This window comes from Dipodomys merriami, unplaced genomic scaffold (assembly GCF_024711535.1).
Source record: "Dipodomys merriami isolate MVZ:Mamm:240054 unplaced genomic scaffold, mDipMer1.0.p SCAF_8, whole genome shotgun sequence".
NCBI classification, from domain to species: domain Eukaryota; kingdom Metazoa; phylum Chordata; class Mammalia; order Rodentia; family Heteromyidae; genus Dipodomys; species Dipodomys merriami.
The window spans coordinates 24,198,713-24,218,028 of record NW_027206401.1 but is presented as its reverse complement, the minus strand read 5'-3'; the positions used below and the strand labels follow the sequence as shown (position 1 = coordinate 24,218,028).

General features: G+C 35.4%; 1 protein-coding gene across 2 annotated transcripts in view; it reads right to left on the bottom strand.

The window, feature by feature from the left end:
* The window catches only part of Med23 (mediator complex subunit 23), a 45,207-nt gene that overhangs the window by 12,696 nt on the left and 13,195 nt on the right, over positions 1-19,316 (bottom strand). For both annotated transcript variants that reach the window (XM_070010486.1, XM_070010487.1), the window contains 12 exons: positions 16,023-16,223; positions 14,755-14,898; positions 12,363-12,508; positions 10,879-11,124; positions 9,216-9,358; positions 7,991-8,165; positions 6,762-6,925; positions 5,303-5,427; positions 4,125-4,330; positions 3,855-4,035; positions 2,525-2,695; positions 1,899-2,115 (listed from right to left, as the gene is read on the bottom strand). In XM_070010486.1, coding sequence (XP_069866587.1) covers positions 1,899-2,115; positions 2,525-2,695; positions 3,855-4,035; positions 4,125-4,330; positions 5,303-5,427; positions 6,762-6,925; positions 7,991-8,165; positions 9,216-9,358; positions 10,879-11,124; positions 12,363-12,508; positions 14,755-14,898; positions 16,023-16,223 — 2,119 coding nt within the window. The remainder of the gene's footprint in view (positions 1-1,898; positions 2,116-2,524; positions 2,696-3,854; positions 4,036-4,124; positions 4,331-5,302; positions 5,428-6,761; positions 6,926-7,990; positions 8,166-9,215; positions 9,359-10,878; positions 11,125-12,362; positions 12,509-14,754; positions 14,899-16,022; positions 16,224-19,316) is intronic.

The window sequence follows — 19,316 nt, the reverse complement described above, 5'->3', positions numbered from 1 at the left end:
TACTTGGAAGACCAAGGCCAGCTCAGGTAAAGTTAGTGAGACTCTATTGCCAAAACAAAATACGGGCATGACTCAAGGATGGCACTCAAGCCCTGGGTTCAAGTTCCAGTACCAGAAGACAAACAAATTGATACTAGTGACTATCTACCGAGAATGGAATTGACGAACTGTAAAATAGGGATCAGAGTTTTTACTGTATATACAGCATGTACCATGTTCATATATTACCTGATCACAAAGGCAAAAAAAAAAAAAAAAAAAAAAAAGGAAGGAAGGAATGCTCTCTTGAACTTTACTCATACTTCTGCTTTGGAGAAAGATATATTCCATTAAGGTCTAAGCAGAACTACCACCAGACCAATATACTTTGTCTCCACAGTGGCTACTGTTCCAAGATCCTCACACTTTTGTTACTGACGCATCATTCTCCAGTTCCCTTTCATCTTAGGGCTTGAATTCAAGGCCTAGATGCTACCTTTAAATGCCTTAGCTCTACTTCTGGCTTTTTGGTGGTTAACTGGAGATAAGATGTCTCATGGAGTTTCCTGCCAGGGTTGGTTTTGAATCATGATCCTCAGATCTCACCCTCTTGAGTAGGTAGGATTACAGGTGTGAGCCACTGGGCCTTTAGGTTGGTAGGTCAGTTACCATTCTTAAGACTTAGCATTTTTCTTTTCCTTTTCTCTATCCCTTTGTTCCATACTGTAATCTGTGATCTCCTTATAGCTAGCCAAAAAAAATTCTGTTCCTTCTTTTTTTGATATTTGTCCTTTCTCATTTTCAGTGGCACCATTGTGTTTAGCTTTGGACATGCCTCACTGAAATGTGCCCATCTTTCCAAGGTATATTGTCCTATCCTTCTGAAATAATGGCCTTATCCTTCTAAAATAATGCTTTCCATGCCATCATTACTTACTCAGTAATTTCCAGCCGGCCATTGTCAACAAGCATTTAAGATGATCGTATGTCAAGTACAATATGGCTTTCCAAGCTTCATGCATGCATGAATGAATGGAGTTTGACTGCAGGGCTTAAAGTTTGCTAGGGAAAGCCCTATCTGTGAGCCACATCTCCAGCCTGTACTTCACTGACTATGTATTTATTGTGTCTGTGTGTTGGTATTGGGGCTTGAACTTCTGCCCTTGTGTTCTTGCTGGGCTAATATTTAGCTCGTGGATGATGCTTAACCCTTGAGTCACATCTACACTTTTTGGAGATAAGAGTCTCTTAGATTCTCACATCTCAGCTTCCTGAGTAGCTAAAATGATAGGTGTGATCAAACAGGGTGAGATTACAAGATGTTTGAAATCAGGTTTCCCATTCAAGCACAGCCAGGATAGCAATCTGCCTATTTCAGCCTTCCTATCCTAGCTGGGATACCGGGTGTACACCACCACACCCAGCTGATGGTAAAGAAAAGGTTTCACAAACTTTTCTACCAGTCTAACCTTCCAATCTCAGCCATGTCATGAGTAGCTAGGATTATAGGTGTGACCCAGTGGCACCTAGCTTCCAATCTTATTCCTACAACTCTGAAGTAAACATTTGTAATTCAGCCCAATAGGAAAATTTTCTTTAAATATAACTTAATTTCTCTAATGATCCTTTCTATCTAGTGGGCTTTTTTCCCTTCTGCATATATAAATCATGTACATTAAGGTTCAAATCCCACCAATTCATAAAGGCTGCCCAGATCCATTTAGTTCACAATAAATCACTGTAGTCTAAATCATATTTTTATGCCATCTTTTTATACTTCATGCCACCATTACATAGTATTCATCCTTAAACTTTAAAATACATAAAATAAAACCCTTAGAACTATTACCAAATTATCATTTTTGGTCTACTTTCTGTCAGAGAGATTTAATAGACAATTAGAATTTGAAAAAGCTTACCATGAAATTTATATAAGCCTCCAAGGTGATCCAGTAGAGTCTCCAGTGACTTTGATACTGGAAGCAACTCTAAAAATCTGTGAATGACTATATCAAACACTGGGAGGAACCGAAGACACACATTTCCAAAATAGATAGGCAGATAGGGAGACTGGATCTGAACAGGAGGATCAACCTGCTCTGCCAGGCCCTCAAAATAGAGCTTCTCTGGATATTTCTGTGAAAGTGAGGAGATGGCACATGTTTAGGGCATCTTTTGAAAATTTTCTTAAAAAAGCTGAAAATATATTTTTTTTTAAATAAAAACCTTGTTTCTTGGTGCTGCTGACTGAACCTAGGGTCTGACATATGCTTAGTATACACTTTACCACTGAACTCTGACTCAGTTTTCTTTAAGGACACACTTTACATGATACTTTATTATATCTTTCTTCTTTTTAAAGAACCCATGTCTACTGTCACTAAGTTTAAATTTATTTTTAATTCATTGCGCAACTCTGGAACTAGTGTACTTCCATACAGATCGTAAGGAAAACAGTAGAACCATAGAAAGAACAGCCAAATGAATGCCAAATACATACCCAGGCTTTGAAAGGACTATTTGAAACACTAATTACAGTTAGTACCTTGTGATAATTCATATGCTTGGTATGCCAGTCATTCTGTAGCCAGTGCTCTGGTGAATTTTCCTTCACAAAGTCATTTACTCGATTTCTAAAGTCATTTGGTTTGAGTAACAACAACTGAATTATGAAATAACAAACTTGGGCTTCATTTCCTTCATGACTTCGCATAGCCTTTGGAGAACAGAAAAATTAAATGTAAATATTCAGTAGGTTCAGAAGCAGTGCTGTCACTTGTCTAAATACAGTAAAATATCCCTGATCAGGCTTTTTTCTTAGATGTCTAGTTTATCTCAAACAAATTATTCACCATTCCTGACTTAATGGTGAATCTATTTTTGGCTTACCATTTCTTCCACCAGTGATGTCTACTGTTACTATTTGAAAGTTAATGGACCCTTGCATGTAGTTAGATGTGGCCATTCATTATTTCATTGGCAGTATTTTCCTTACACTTCTATCTTAGCTTTTTTGTTGTTGTTGTTTGTTGGTTGTGGAACTCAGGGCCTGGGTGGTGTCCCTGAGCTCTTTTGCTCGAGGTTAGTGCTCTACCATTTTAAGCTACAGCTCCACTTCTGGTTTTTGGGTAGTTAATTGGAGATACAAGTCTCAAGGGGACTTTTCTACTCCAGCTGGCTTAAATCTAGATTCTCAGATCCCAGCCTTACAGGTGTGAGCCACCAGTGCTCAGCTTTATCGTAGCCTTTTATTTGACTGATTTATAACCTATCTTTCCCTATTTCATACTGTAATTTATAACTACCTTTGTATCTATGCTCCATAGCTAGTAACCACCACAACATCATTACCAGTATATTTTTTAATTGCACATTTTCAGTATGATTTAGAAACTTCTCAACATTTTTCTTGAAATAACTATCAGCAATAAGAGACACCGGTTATGAGGAACATTCAGTTGGGACAGTAGCCCAAGTTAAAGAACATTAAGTTGTGACAGTAGTATAAGTGAACAGAAATGTTTTATTAGCATGCTACAAGAAATGTAATGACTTTTTAACTACTACTTATCCTTATTGGGAGTATTTCAGAACTGAGTCCATTTATATTGAGAACTTCACAGAAGAGTATCCATTCTGTATCCTATTTTACTATGAAGCTTTGTATATACAACAATAGATATTCAATATACACTTACTGAAAGAAGAAATTCAGAAATCTGATTCTTTAAGATACAGCATGTGTGATTATATTAAATTATATAAGTTAAATATATTAAATTCTATGACACAATATACAGTTAATGTACACCCCATCTAGGAGCCACACACACTGATCCAAAGAGAATAAGGCTTAGAAACTCATTTATTCTTACCAGACAGAGAATTAGTCTGTCTAATGTAACGATGTTGTACTTCCATACCATGTCATTAAGAATTTCAATGCATTTATTCAGTTGTTGACCTCCAGCTGATGTAGAGAACTCATATACTAGGAAATCTGCAAAAGTTCTTACATGGGCTACCAAGGCCCTGGCTCCAATTCTATCTAATACTCTGAAAGGCAAAGGGTAAAAATACACTCTATATTACTATATGGTTATTAATGTTTGCCAAATGGAATGCCAATGAAGTTTTTGGCTTACCTGTAGCCAATTTGACTAATATGATCTGTTTCCAATAGCATTTTCCAGAGAAGACACAGGAAGAGAGGAGGAAAGCCTTGCACAGAGAACTGGGTAATGATGTCATTTTCATTGGTCATTGACTTCCACTTCCTGTACTCTTCTTCCACATTTTTTTTCAGATTAAAACGACTTTCTTGAGGTACATTGTTTTGTTTGAAGAATGCCTAAATGGAAGACAAGAAGCTTTTAGTTCATTGATTATAGTTAAAAGAGCACTGAAATATGGAGTTAAAAAAAAACAGTTCTGGAATTAATAGACCAAGTGATCTCACCCAAGTCAGTAAGTAGTCTGAATTTCTGAATATGGAAAAAATGAAAGCGTGTTTAGCCTAAGATTTCCTAAACAGAAATCCAGGCAAGCCTAAACTCAAAGTTTCTCAAGCTGAGTTGAGAGCTGGATGCTCTAATCTGCAGTCCCAGTACCCTCTCCTCCACCCTGACACAAAATGAATCCACTATTCTTTTGCTACATATTTTATTGTCTCTATGAAGAGCATTCCCAACCAACAGTCTCAGCAAATTCTTGAGCTTTATCCCAGATCTATGAAACCAAAAATTTTTGGGCTGTGGACTAGCAGTCTGTGGCTCAGCAAGCCCTTTAGGTGATTCTGGTACGTTTGAGAACCACTGCTCTAGCCCTACTATAAGTTAAAACAAAACAAAACGCTCACTGTGCTTTAAATTTTCTCTGAAAAATAGAAGATAAGTGAGGTCTGCCAAGAATCATGTTTATATCATCTGCCTTTCTCTTTATTAAAAATATCAGGTTTATAGTTTTGGAGGTGATTAGGCATAGCACATATGTATTCTCTGAAGCTCCACTGAAGCGCATTCCTCCCTGTTATAGCTCTATGAGAGAAATTTTCAAGTACTGTGAAAATTAAGAAACTAAAAACCTGTGAGACTCCCAAACTGCTGGCTATTAAGATGAAACCACAAAAATGAAAGCTTTAGAAATGGCTAGTCCCAGCTCAGAATGAGTAACAATTGAAGAGATTTTTGGGAGAAAAAACAAATGTTTAAAAAAAAAAGAAATGGAAATTTACTTTCTTTGGATCTTATCAAGATTTAATCTAGACACTATGATTAAAGAAGATTTCAAATGTATCCATTATGTAATTCAGGACAAAATTTACCTGTAGTGGTGCTGGAAAACAGCTAAGGGTGTGTGAAGCCCAATTATGAGGAGTAAAATTCATGATGGTCTGAAGTATATCTTTACACCATGTTCCTTGAATTGAGTCAGAACCTGTAAAAAAATCTAAACATAAACAAACAGATGTAATTTTCACATATATGAACATATCCACAAGTTATCAAATACATTATCAAGAAAGAAAAATACAATGGCCATTCTGAGATCTTCATTGTACTGTACTCATTGCCCACCTAGTGATATAAACTTAAGACTACATTTTCTACTTTATGAGTGACATGGATTGTGCTATCAGCAAGTATGAGTATAGTAAGAGACCACAAAAATTTTTTTTAAGGTTACAGAATACCAATGATTCAACAATGGTACAGGTCTAAGAGTATCCCTTTATTCACTCCAACAATGATTTATTGGCTCTTAATTGAGTCAAGCAAATAGAATCAAGGAAGTCTTTTCCAGTGATTAAAACAACTATAAGTATGTATGTACTATAACTATACATCCTGAAATCATAGAGGTTTATATGAAGCAATATGGTTTATATAAATGTATTTGAGATTAATAAATCTGATTACTATTTTTTAAAAATCACAATTTTCAAAGTTTGATTTCAAAGAACATTCACAATTATGCAGAAAAGCTCTTAAAAATACATTTCACTCTTCTAACTATACCTATGTGTACTAATATGATATACTGTAACAGACTAGATACTCTCAGCAGATCTGAGAATCGCTGATGTACCTTTTCATCAGATATTACAAACCAATACAAAATTTGAAATGGCACCTGATTCTCACTATAGTATGTTTTTGCATAAAAATGCTACATATGTTAATATGATGTGATGAGTTTATTTTTAAGTATTTTTATGTGTCCCTATCTTAATAGTTAATAAAGGAAAATAGATACAAACTACTGGGGAATTTCAATTATTTCTTAGAGCAATTTTTTCTTAGGAGACCAAATTTTTTAAAAAAATTTATTATTTATTTTTTGATTAAATTTATTATTATTTATTTTATTTTTTATTTTTGCCAGTCCTGAGGCTTGAACTCAGGTCCTAGGCACTGTCCCTGAACTTCTTTTGCTCAAGGTTAGCACTCCAACACTTGAGCCACAGTGCCATTTCTAGCTTTTTCCTGTATATATAGTACTGAGGAATCGAACCCAGGGCTTCATGCATGCTAAGCAAGCACTCTACCACTGAGCCACCTTCCCAGCCTGAGACCAAAATTCTTAGAAACTGCTATTTTTAAGTTATGGAAGATGACTAAAAAAAAGCTCAACCCAGTTAAGGGATGGTATGCCTCAGCTCAGAGTTTCCACTATGACTGACATAAAAGATAGCAACACCATGACCAAATGCCTTTGGAGAATGGTCTCACCCCAGTGAGCAGCAGAACCAAAGCACGCCTTCTCTGTCAAAGTCACTGTACCTGTCACATGAGTTGCTCTGGCTAGCGTCAATATCAAAGCTCGGTTCAGTTCTTCAGATTCTGCTGACAGCACAGTTTTAGGATCACTAAGGAACCGTGTAAACTGCGGCTGGACCTCCGAGCTTCCTAACGCTGTTATGAGCCTCAATGCAGTGCTCTCAACACTGAAAGGGGGCAAACAAAAAGAAATGGGAAACAGATATAGATAGCAGTTCAGAATTATGGAATTAAATCTAATTCCAGGTTAATTAAAAAAGGCAAACTATGCATTTCTTTTCCTTGATTAGAACAAAAACTAAAAAAAAAACACAAAAAAAACCAAAAAATTTTATGTAAGATTGACCATTAGTTTAAGAACTCTTGAGATGCTAAGTTTTAAAATGAAAATCATTTGACTTTTTATATACCTGCAGGACTAAAACCTTTTGTAAAGCATAAACAACTCTTTTTTTTTTTTTTTTTTTTTTTGATGGTACTAGGACTTGAACAGCCTCATGCTTGCTTGGCTCACTAGCTCAACTGGTGGTCTACCACTTGAGCTACACCTCCAGTTTTGTTTTTTATTGGTTATTATGGAGATGGAGTCTTTGTTGCTTAGACAGGCTTCAAACCACAATCCTCTGGATATCACCTCATGAGTTACTAGGATTACAGGCATATGCCGTGGATAACTGGCATGCTTCCTTATTTTAAAGAAAAGTCAAATTCATATTTTTTGTGACATATATGTAATTTTATTTTTAAGTAGTTGAACAAAGGAGTTGCCATTCAACAAAGTAGTACATGAATACAATGAATCTTGATCATTGTCTTCTTTTAATCTATTTTAACTATAAACTAAAGTCAACGTAAATCTAGTATTATAAAATGTTAAGTTAGAACATAATAAAGACCTTGGAAGTATTAATTCTCAATTATCTTTAACCAATTTCTATTAAAAATGGGACTCTGCCTATACAGGAAATACAATACCTTAGAAACAGAGTTTGGGGTTAGGACATATCTCAAGACTTGCTAGGACTTGCTAGCAAGCATTAAGGCTTTAAGTTTAAAAAAGAAAGGGGGGGGCCTAAAACACATACACACTAACCCTTCTGTGGGAAAAAAAAGCAGAGTTTTGTAACATAGGAATAAAAAGGAATGAGAAAATGGTTAACATGGAGGATTAAGTTCCTCGATCCCAATATGGTTTCTATAATCTTAAGGAAAGGAGTAGTCAATGAGCTTACCAAAGATGGAGTTGGTTCTGGTCTGTTTGTGCAACTGCAGCCAAAGTATGAAGATGACTTAGCAGCTGAACTCTATAATGAGGCTGAATATGGTGCATCCGGTAGCTGAACATCTCAAGCAGTGTGTGTAGGATTCCCCACGCATGAGACTTGAAAACAGTAGGCAACAGCTGACCTGGAAAACAGGACAATTTGTGGCAGGAGTTACTGAAAGGTACACATCAAAGGATGTCTGGAGAAAGTTACACAAGAGTAAAATGCATAAAAATTTGGCCATGAAAAAACATACATACCATACAAACACACATATATTCTCATATTTCCTTATTTGACAAATGAGACTCAAGTTAATCTTGGAAAGTAAAAGGAGATAAGGTATAAAGAAAATTTTTCTAACCTTCCTCACTTCTCAGTTTACCTTTTACATTTTTAGAAAAATAAACCACTTCTTTTTATGGAAGTGATAGGGACTGAACCCAGAGTTTACAAGCATTTCCACTGAGTTAATCCCCAGCCCTAGGGTTTTTTGTTTTGTTTTGAGACATTGTCCAGTCTGGTGCTGAACTCAGACTTAAAAATTTTCTTCCCTCAACCTCTTAAGTAGCTAGGACACAAGCATCACTGTGCCCAAATTGTGTTCACATTAAAAAAAAAATTGTATTACATTATCCTTGTTCCTTCTCCCTCCAAAGAAGTTGTATGAGTTATACTCATACCAATTACCTGGGAAGAGTTACTATGGATAAAACTAAAGTTGTACTGTTTTGGCATAAAGTTACTGTGAATCAGAAAGTATTGCATTATATGGAACCGACATTATAAAATGTCTTCTGCAGCTAGAAAAACTCTTTTACCTTTTTGCCTTAGACTTACTTAAGAGAGGACAGCATTGCTGCCTCATGAGAAATCTTTGCATAAAGATGTCTGTCCTATTCATTTGTATACCAAGTACTCAACAAATTACCCTTTCCTTGCTGCTTAAAACTGTAACCCATTCCTCTGACAGACATTAAAGAGCGACACATCTTCCTATTCTCTGCTTTTTCCTGTAACTCACTGTTACCTGACAGATCTTGTCTATTTCATTTATTTGTAGTCCTGTCTGTCTTCCTTGGTAGCAGAGATACTCTGTGATGACAATGACTTGTTTACTCACCACACAGATGAGCATACATAACTTAATTACTCTGTTAATAGTTAGACATAACAGAAAGTCCTTTCTTACTGATAAATCCTTTGATGCCCAAAGACTCTATTTCCATGTAGACCAATAAACGGCTGTAAGTTTCCACTAGGGCTGGAGCCAAGGCCACACTGCTTTTGGTATGTGCGAGTTTTATCACCCTGGTTGCAATGCTGTGAATAAGGCTGAGAAGAATAAAAGAGAAGAAAATAAAACTCCCACTTTTTACAAAAATAAAGGGTATACTGTGCTTATAGGTAACTTAGTATAAATCTGAACTGAAAGGATTCAAATGGGCTTGACTTATTTATGTGCTTATAGGTAACTTAGTATAAATCTGAACTGAAAGGATTCAAATGAGCTTGACTTATTTAACACCTTTTAGCTGCATGGGACAATTGGTGATAATACTGTACAACTGGAAATGAATTCTTAATTTTTGTGTGCTTACAGACCAGGGATATAGGTACTTGAAATAGATGATGGGATTCCTCTGTTCATAAAGACAAATACACAAATCATGAGAGCAAATCATAAGAGATTGAGTGCTTTTAGCCTGCTTTTCTTATTCAAATATGAAACTAGGTACATCTGAGGAATTAAACAGTTTTTAGATCACAGAATTATTTCATAAACTACTGCTCAGATCCAGGTGTTAGGCTCCAACAGGGCTCAGATATGTTATCCATGCAAGTGGAACATATGACCTATCACATTTGCGTTAAGAACACAGCTCTTCTAGAACTCATGCTTCACTTGGGAGACTCACATACATGTTCTCTGTGGCCTACTGTTTTAAATCTGAGCCAATATTTAAAATATGAAAGGTTAGAAATAAAAATCTAGATTCCTTGCCCTTCTCAGAATATTGGAAAATGAAGATACATATGCTTGTATTCTTACAACACAGCTAAGGTGGCGGCACAAGATGGAGACTCATGCTCCCCAGTGTAATCTTCTCCATATATTCATCCCTCATGTGTGGTAATATCTGGCTTCCCATCACTCTGTGCCAGGCTTCACTAATCTAGATTTCACCTTGGCCACTCTGGGCACCCAATAAGAGGCACGTTTTATCTTTTTCAAAAACATAATTCTAACTGTGTCTCTGTAATGAATGCAATAAAAATCTTAAAAATTTTATTTTCCTGGACTTAGCAATTGTACTTCCAAAAAATCATTTTATAAAAATGAAGAAAACTTCTACAGAGAATGTAATTATACAACTGCAACAAAGATAGCAAGTCTCATCATCTTTATAATAGGAAGACATTGCATAAAACCTCACTGTTCAACAATGGGAAAGAGACTGAACAATCATGTATAACCTCCTAAAAAAATTTAGCACAGCTCAAAAAATTTCTTTTGAAAACACTGGAACCAAAAGTGTTTATTATAGAAAAACATGATAAAACAGCTCACTTTTGTTCTTAACAAAAAGAAAGCATAAACACGTATTTACCCATGTAAAAAAATGATTAATAATATGTACCCAAAGATTTTATCATACTTATTTCTTACATAAGGATTACAAAAATTATTCTTTACGCATATATGTATATTCTATACTTCCTACAATTGACAAAATTCCTTTTGTCTTAAAAAACAACCAACCATGTATGCACATGTATTATGTACACCTACAATCATGAAGCCAAGTTTTGTAATCTACTGCCATCAATCTCTGATAACTGAAAGAACATACCTCATTTTGGCATGGACAGTCAGTGAGTCCAGCAGGTTCATTGGTAGGGGAGTGATAGATCCGGAAGCCAAACAACTTGTTCCAGGGAGAGGTATTTTCATAATTCCATTTCCATAAATAGTTTCCACCAGAGCTCCCATGGGTAATGTAAAACACTCTGAATTTGTAGAATATGCATTACACAATAGGGCAATCTTATAGTCATTCATCTGTAAACTTTTATTTCTCAGACTCTGCTGTAGAAACCTAAAAATCCACATACATTCAACAAAAAAATGAAAATGATTTACATGAAGTTAATATGTTTCTTTTTTTTGTTTTGTTTTGGTGTTGGCCCCAGGTCTAGGGGCTGTCCTTGAATTTTTGTGCTCAAGGCTAGTGATCTACCACTACAGCCATAGAGCCACTTCTGGTTCTTTTGGCCTTTCATTGGAGATAAGAGTCTCACAGACTTTCCTGCCTGGGCTGGCTTTAAACCACAATCCTCACATCTCAGCCTCTTGATAGCTAGGATAACAAGTATGAACCACTAGTCCTCTTAACTTGCATTTTCAAAAAGCTCCATCATTATGTAATCACTATTTTTATTCCCATAGATACTATAGTTTGTGAAAACAACAGAGTAAAACTATTAACATTTTTTAAGCTTTTGCTATATATACAGGATTTTCTTGGGCCAAGTTCCAGAGAATGAAAAAATAACTCCCAAATCCATCAACTTTTTCTATTTATCATCAGCTTAAACACAACACAGGCTTTCATTAGTAATACCACTATGAAAATATGATTATGACTATCTCATAAAATGGGTGGAAACAAACCTACTTTCTAGTCTCCTATGCAGACATCTGGCAAGCCTTTCAAGTTCTTAGAGGAATTTCTGCTATCCCTAACGCCCTGCCTGCAGCACAGTCCTATTTTAAAAAGGTGTCATTTTGAGTCAAGAGGGAATATGCTAGCTAAATCATGTTATTTGGAGGCACAATGAACGAAAGATGTCTCAGGTCATGTATAAATTGCAAGGACTTGAAAAATTGTGAAATATCTTCTCATTTGTAAAAGTCAAGCAAGGTGTGTGGATGTATACTGTATTCCTAGTTACATGTGATGTTGAAATGGGAAAACCCAGATTCAAGACCAGGCTGGGCAAAAAAGTTCCTGAGGTTGTATTTCAAAGAACCAACTGATTATGGTGGTATATATCTATAGCTCCAATATGTGGAAGTGGAGGTAGAATTGTGGTTTGAGGGGGGCTTGGGCAAAATTAGATGTAATCTAAAATGTATGTATAAACAGGTTTTTCTGCTATTTTCTGAAACTGCTTCCAATTAATTTCTCTTGTTATGACAAACATATTAAATATTCACCCTTGCCTCCAGTAGGTGTGGGGAGATTTTCAAACTTTGGTCATATACTTAGACTAGTATTAGTTTATGATTTACTACTTATTAAGTAGGAACACTGTCAAGCAACAAATAACTTACTCATGATGTAGCTTTAGGGAATGAGGTATTGGGATCTGTAGGTTAGAGTCACCATTTTGTGCTTTTCTATTGAGATGAATCCAAATACAAGTCATTGCAAAAGCATGAGTTGACTGAGGTTTGTTAATATCAGGAACTGGGATACACTGAAAAAGAACAATTAGCATATTATTTAAGAAAAATTAGAATATTTATATGCATCTTAATAATCCTTTCTGGTATATTCTTCTCAAAGATAGTTTACCCTCCATGCTTCTTTGGCTCAATAATACAAATCAGAAGGTTTGACAACCATAACATTTAACTATTAAACAATACTCTCTGGTGTATTTTTATTTTCCAACAAAATAAAAGGTTCAGAGTCAAGGTTTTCCTATCAGTGCCTTCTCAAACAAAAACCATTTAAAAGTTTTTTACTTTAAAGTTAAAATTATGAAATAATATCAAATGTCATAAATATATAAACAGCAATCTAAGTCTCACATAAGCTTTTAGGACAATGATCTTAACTGATAAATAAATATGCAATAATACATATATGGAAATATTACATGGTACATATATAATTTTTGTACATTTAAGATTTAGTTTTTATTGTTATCTACTTAGTATGTAATTTGTACCCTTAAAATATTAAATAGTACACTTATGTATGTACCATGTGATGTTTTGATACATAAATACAATGTGTAATCAGAGTAAAATAACAACCTCTACTGCAAAAGTTAAAATCCTTCCTTCTAGATTTTTGTAATACACTACTGAGCAACAGACCCTACTCTGTAAAACACAACTTTTTTATTCTGGTACTAGGGCTTGAATTCAGAGCCTCAAATGCTCACTCAGCCTTTTCATTCACAAGTGGCACTCTACCACTTGAGCACTCCTCTAGTTACAGCTCTAGGAGTTCGTCACTGCAACTTAAGATCTATTGATCAGCATTTGCTCACACCTCTTGAAAGTGTACCTGCTTTTCCTTTTTGAATATTTTTTTATTATCTTTCAGTTGTTCAAAGGAGTTGCCATTCAACAGGGAGATAGCTTTAATAGTATAATTCTTTACAAAGAAATCAGTCAAACCCCAACAAAATAAGTACCAAGAAATAGGTACTTGCAAGGGGGGGTGGGTCAGGAGAGAGGGTAGACGAATGAAGGGGAAGGAGGGGGGAGAATGTAATCAAGAATTCATTGTATATATCACAAAATTAACAAAAATAAGGGTAAGGTAGAAAGCGGGGCATATCTGCTTTTCAAGAACATAAAAAAGAAGTATGAGAAATAGGATTACTCATAAACTGACAGGGAGCAGTGTAACACCTTTGTACAACTAGTTAGATAAAAATATATTTAAATAAATTAACAGTGGTCTATGCCTGAATTCCAGCACTTGTGGAGGGTGAGACAAGAGAATTATATGCCAACCTGGGATACATAGCCTACTCAAACTAAAACAAAAACTCTAAAAAAGAGGCAACCTATGCAGGCAGAGGTTGGAAGACTGAGATTTAGAGGATCATGGCTCAAGGAAGGCTAGGCAGTAAGTTTCTGAGACCCATTTAAACCCACAGCTGGGCATTCTGGTGTGTATATCTGAGATAGTTTAGGAGCCTGAGATTAGGACTGTAGTTCCAGGGTGGATAGGTCAACTGGTATGGGCATCTGGAGTTTGCTTTTGCTTTAAGACTGTCCCACATTAACAAAACAAGGTAAGAAGGAAAGATGAAGAATTTCTAGGTGATGAGGTTACAAGAGGGTTTACTGTTCTATTCAGTCTTAATTTTTATAAATTTGGTAAATCACATTTAAAAATTTCTGTATTTCTAAAAAATGACATCAATCAAAACATATCACATTACATGTGATTCAAACATTTGCTCTCTCATATTATGCAAACAGAAGAGAACACTGAGGGCTGGTGGGCATATTGTCATTTAATTGACAAACAAAAAGTAGATAAAGCATACGCTTGTCATTTAGTCATGCAATGCTGTGCATAGATTAAAACTGTACTGATGTTTTTTTAAAATCGTACTTTTATTATCTTAAAGAGTTACTATTCAACAGAATCAGTTTGTTAGTACAATGCATTTTGATAGATGTAACCCTTTCATTGTTATCACCCATCCCTCCCAACCTAGTGGCTTTTAGAATAGCAGACTTAGTCAATTAGGAATAAGGATAAACTAGAAAACTTTGTTCAATTTCTTTACTGTCCATAAAGTGATCTAAAGTCAAAAGAAAGTGAGTGCTCAGGCTGTGATCAGGGTTAGTCACAAGACTGGGGAAAATAATTCACCCCATTCCAGTGCTGTCTTCACATAATCACAAGAAAATCCTTAACAAATTAGTATTGATTCACTCATCACACTGTCAGATATTCAGTAAAACTTACTTCTTTTTCTGGGTACAGAAGATCAAAGAGTTTCATGACGGGGAGAAAATCAGCAAGTGCATTTTTCTGAATGCTTCCAGAAATGAACTGCAGGAGAACCCACATCAGATGATCTCTGCCTTTAATCAGGCCTCGCCCTGCTAACTGTAAAAGATATTTAAGTACAAATGCACATACAATTACTTAAAAGAAATGACTGAACAGAGTTCTGGGTTTTGTTTTTTGTTCTCTTTTATGAAAACCCTGGTGTTATGGCTAGAGTCCTAAATGTCTCCCAAAGGTTCATGTGTTAAAGTCTGGTGCTACTGAGACATAGTCTCACCATAGGTCCAAAGGCAAGGAGACAAGAAACCACAGACTGAAACTTCTGAGCCAAAAGAAACCTTTCTTCCTTTTTCTTTATTTTTGTACCCATTCTGGGGTCAGAACTCAGGGCCTGGGCACTGCCTGATCACTTGTGCTCAGTGCTATCGCTCTACAATTAAGCCACTCCACTTCTAGCTTTTTAGTTGTTAACTGAAGAATCTCAGACTTTTCTGTCAAGGTTGGCTTTGAACCACAATCTTCATATCTCAGCCTCCTGAGTAGCTAGGACTTCAAGTGTGAGTGAGCCACCAACATCCAGCCCTGTCTTCCTTTTAAGTTACTTAGGTTCTGTTATAATGATGAAAAGCTAACTGACACTTGGTTTCTGGTCTCAAGATTTGTTGCTTAGTTATTATTCTGAATTCAGGATATATCATGTATAGCCAGCTAAATTATTTTCATATTGGATATGTTTTGGTTCTACTCTCACAACACATATCAAAAGTCAATGTTTCTGAAAAGGATCCAATTAGTCTTGTGTGCATAAGAACCAAAGTCAATATGGTTAATTTTTATTAAAAATACTTCATCATTAGAATGTGTGACTTGAACTAAATATCGCTATCCCACAATACTGTGAAATTTGTGAAAATTGTGAAATTTATGTAATCACTTAATCACAATAAAAAAATTGTAAAAAATTTTACTATACCAGGTTTTGTTTTTTTAACTTAAAATTCCCAAAGACTAATTGTGATAAAACACTTCCCTAGTTTATTGGAGATCATATCAGAAACCAATAGTGGGGGAGAAGTAGGGTGACTGAAAGAATTTTAACGACTTTTGGAAAAAGTTTCTTTCCCAACTTCTGCCTCTGTTAAAATCACTAAGCAGTGCTCAAAATGGTGGAAAATGAATAATCACTGGGGAAGTGGGTCTGACTCAAGACACCTGGGACATACCTTCTGATGAAGAGAAAGGACCATGTGTGGGAAACTGGCAAACTGGAAAAGCACAAAGAAAATGAGCTGACTGGAAAGATGCTGCCAAAGGAGTTGGCTTGTTCCCCCATCGTCAAACTTCTCCTCGGTCTCAGACCGCTCCATGGCGTACACCACCAGGTCCACCAGCTGGTCTTCCAGCACAGGGCAGCGCTGCTTCTGCTATAGGGCAGAGATTAAATACAGTATTCCAAAAGCCTCCCGGTTAGTTTCAGACGTTACCAGTTAATGGGCATATTTGTTAACAAGAGGCTGAGAAGCATGGAATGAAGTTGAACTTAAGAAGTTAAGGTTAGATTTAGCATATTAAAGCTGCATCATGTCACATTATCATAGAGGATGAGTTACAGGAAAAAAATGTCTTCAGAGCTTCCACAAAACAGACCTCTAACTTTTGATTTTTCAAGTACACAGGTTTTGTTGTTTCAATTTGACAAGGCATTCACAGTAGGAAATTCTGCTCTTTGCCCTTTGGAAAAAGGTAATACTCTAAAAGGGATATGAATGGAGAAAACAGTATTCATTTTGTAATTGAACTAAAAAGCTGAACCCCCTGCATTTCCAAGGATCAAATATTGACAAAGAGCCAACAAAGCAGTATGTGAATCTATGTGTTTTAAGGAAACATCTCCTAGTTTATTTAACCATGTAAACAGAGGTAGAACGAAATAATTGTTGAGATTACCCTGTTTGTTTTCAATGTGTGGCAATAATCTTAATACTAAAATGGAAACTTTGCCCACTATTAAAAGTAATTTCAATGTCAATCTCTGCTCTTCCTCACCTGGGAAGTTAAACATAATGCAGCTTTAATTTTAAATTAGACCATTTTAAAATCTAAAATAAGAAAAAAGAACTGGCTTAAACACTAACAATGAAAATGCAACTTCCCTTTCTAGAGGCAAAAAGATTTGTACTTTTCAAAAGTAATTTTTAAAATATACTTTTACCAAAGAAGTATGTAAAGCCATATTTTAAAAGCCACTTTGATCTTCCCTTTCTGAATACATTGTATTCCTTAGTAGCAGGCAGCAGGAAGCCTTTCCAGTGAATACAATTCGTAATATATAATATAGATGCTGCCCCCTAAACTTTAGATGTAATAATCAGTCTTTTGCCATGAAAAAGGGATATGAATTCTTCAATTTCAGAAAAAATGAAAAATGGGGACAAATCTGGGAATCAACATAACATAATGGACTGCATCCCCTCTTTCGCATGCTCTTTGCCAGCTCCAAGTTGTAAAGCTCTAATACAGCTGCACTTTCTTCAAGCATGCAGGGAGAACAAACAGCTATCCAAAACAGTAAGCATCAATGGTCATTTCATATTATTTCAAAAACACAATGCCATGATCACAGTTCAACCACATTACAGGTTTACAAGTAGCAATATTAACACCAGTTGAGACTACAGTACTTTCCTCCAAATGTACTTATCATTATGAAGCAGAGCAAAGTGCAACAGACAACACTACAGACTATTTCTTAAAGTCAGCATGCAAAACTACTGTGTACAGGGCTTGAAATTCACTAGTTCTGCCAACCACCAACAACCTAAGGAATGTTTCAGACAACACAAATTTAGAGTGAGATCATTCAAAGTATACAAGAGTCAGAAAAAAATTGGGAAAAGAAGTAAAGCCAAGGTTTCCAGTAGGAATTTTTCACTAGTGATGGGAATTTGCTTCCATGTTTGGAGACTAACCAATTTGTCATCTATTGCTCCATCCTCAGTGTCTTTCCACTAAGGAAAAAAGAACAGACTAAATAAAATTGGAATTTAGCACCTGAGTCACTTTGGAGCTTCCCTTTTAGTATTAGCTGTTTTAAAAAAAATTATTTAATTTTACCTACTTTTTTTAGGCATACCCTGATGGTATAGTTAACAGTTTAAAGGGGAGTATCAAAAATAAAATTTTGACACAGAACAAGTAGGAAACTTACAGATAAAACTGATGGTCATTAAACATGTCATGATTCACCACTACCTCCAATCTTTCTGATAAGAACTAAACCCATCAGGAATCTCTATTATACCTAATGCCCTGATGGTTAAACAGAACACCTATCAGGCTTAACTGTAAATTTCCCAGGTGTTTCTGGTTAAAGCCAAGGACCCTTTTTCAGACCAAGTTTAACAATAACATTAAACTTGTTTTGTCTATGTGCCAATTTTGGTAATATCAAAAGGAAAAGATTTAAATATAAAATAGTGTACTGCCACTTTCAAGTACTGTTTTCTTTAGTTTTAAATGATTAAAAAATGGTATATTAAAGTGAAGATTTCACTACATGGCAGACTGTTTTATAAAGTAGATCAAATGAACATTTCTAAAACAATTTAGTGATTTACAAATAAAGTTTAATCAATAATTAGCTAAGATAATTCTGCAAGTTAACAGATGTTAGGGCAATGACCAGTCCTATCTTCCTTTCTGAAAGTATTCTAAATTTTAGGCTCCAAAATATTGAAATATAAAGTTGAATTTTTAGTTTAATCATTTCCATGTGCATATTTAGTTTTAACAGATTTTAACAGTGAAAATACCTAAATTCAGTATTTTAACAATTCTGCTTCTATGTAATAGTTCAAACTGTATTGGAATTTTAGTTTAAATTTTCAGTTTTGAGAAAAGCTGGAAATCGAGTACACAGAAGGAAAACATCAACACCAACTGCACTATGTCCCTGTTTCTATCCCAGAACTATTTCAATTAATGAGCAGTCTGTCTCCTATTCTCTACGGAGTGGCACTTGACATTTCCCACGACCAGTTCTAGCACTGCTTTTGTAATAAAAAAATTCAACATACCATACCTAGAAGCCTTAAGCTAATTCTAACTCATTGCTTCAGGGCTCTAAATCAATGTTAAAATAGTATCTATTCAGAACAAATAGGGAGAAAAAAATACCTCTCTCAATGCTATCTACCACTTACTGCTTTAAAACCAAGGAAACTGCCAATCAGAACCAAAGCCCTATGCCAGGTAATAACTTAAAAGGTTATTTCAAAGAACTGAGTGATTAGTAGCTGGAGTTCATAAGAGCAAGCAACAGCTAGAGGAGTGTATGTGATTTGTGATCACTATATTCAGCAGAAAGGAAATACAAACTCTCATATAAACACCTAACACAAGATTTTTCCACTGTAAGTTTAAGTCCAACACTCCATCTTGCTGACCACAGAACTGGGCTATTTACGACCTTCTGAATGCAACCAATTTTAGAATAAACTACAGCCCAATTCCTACTG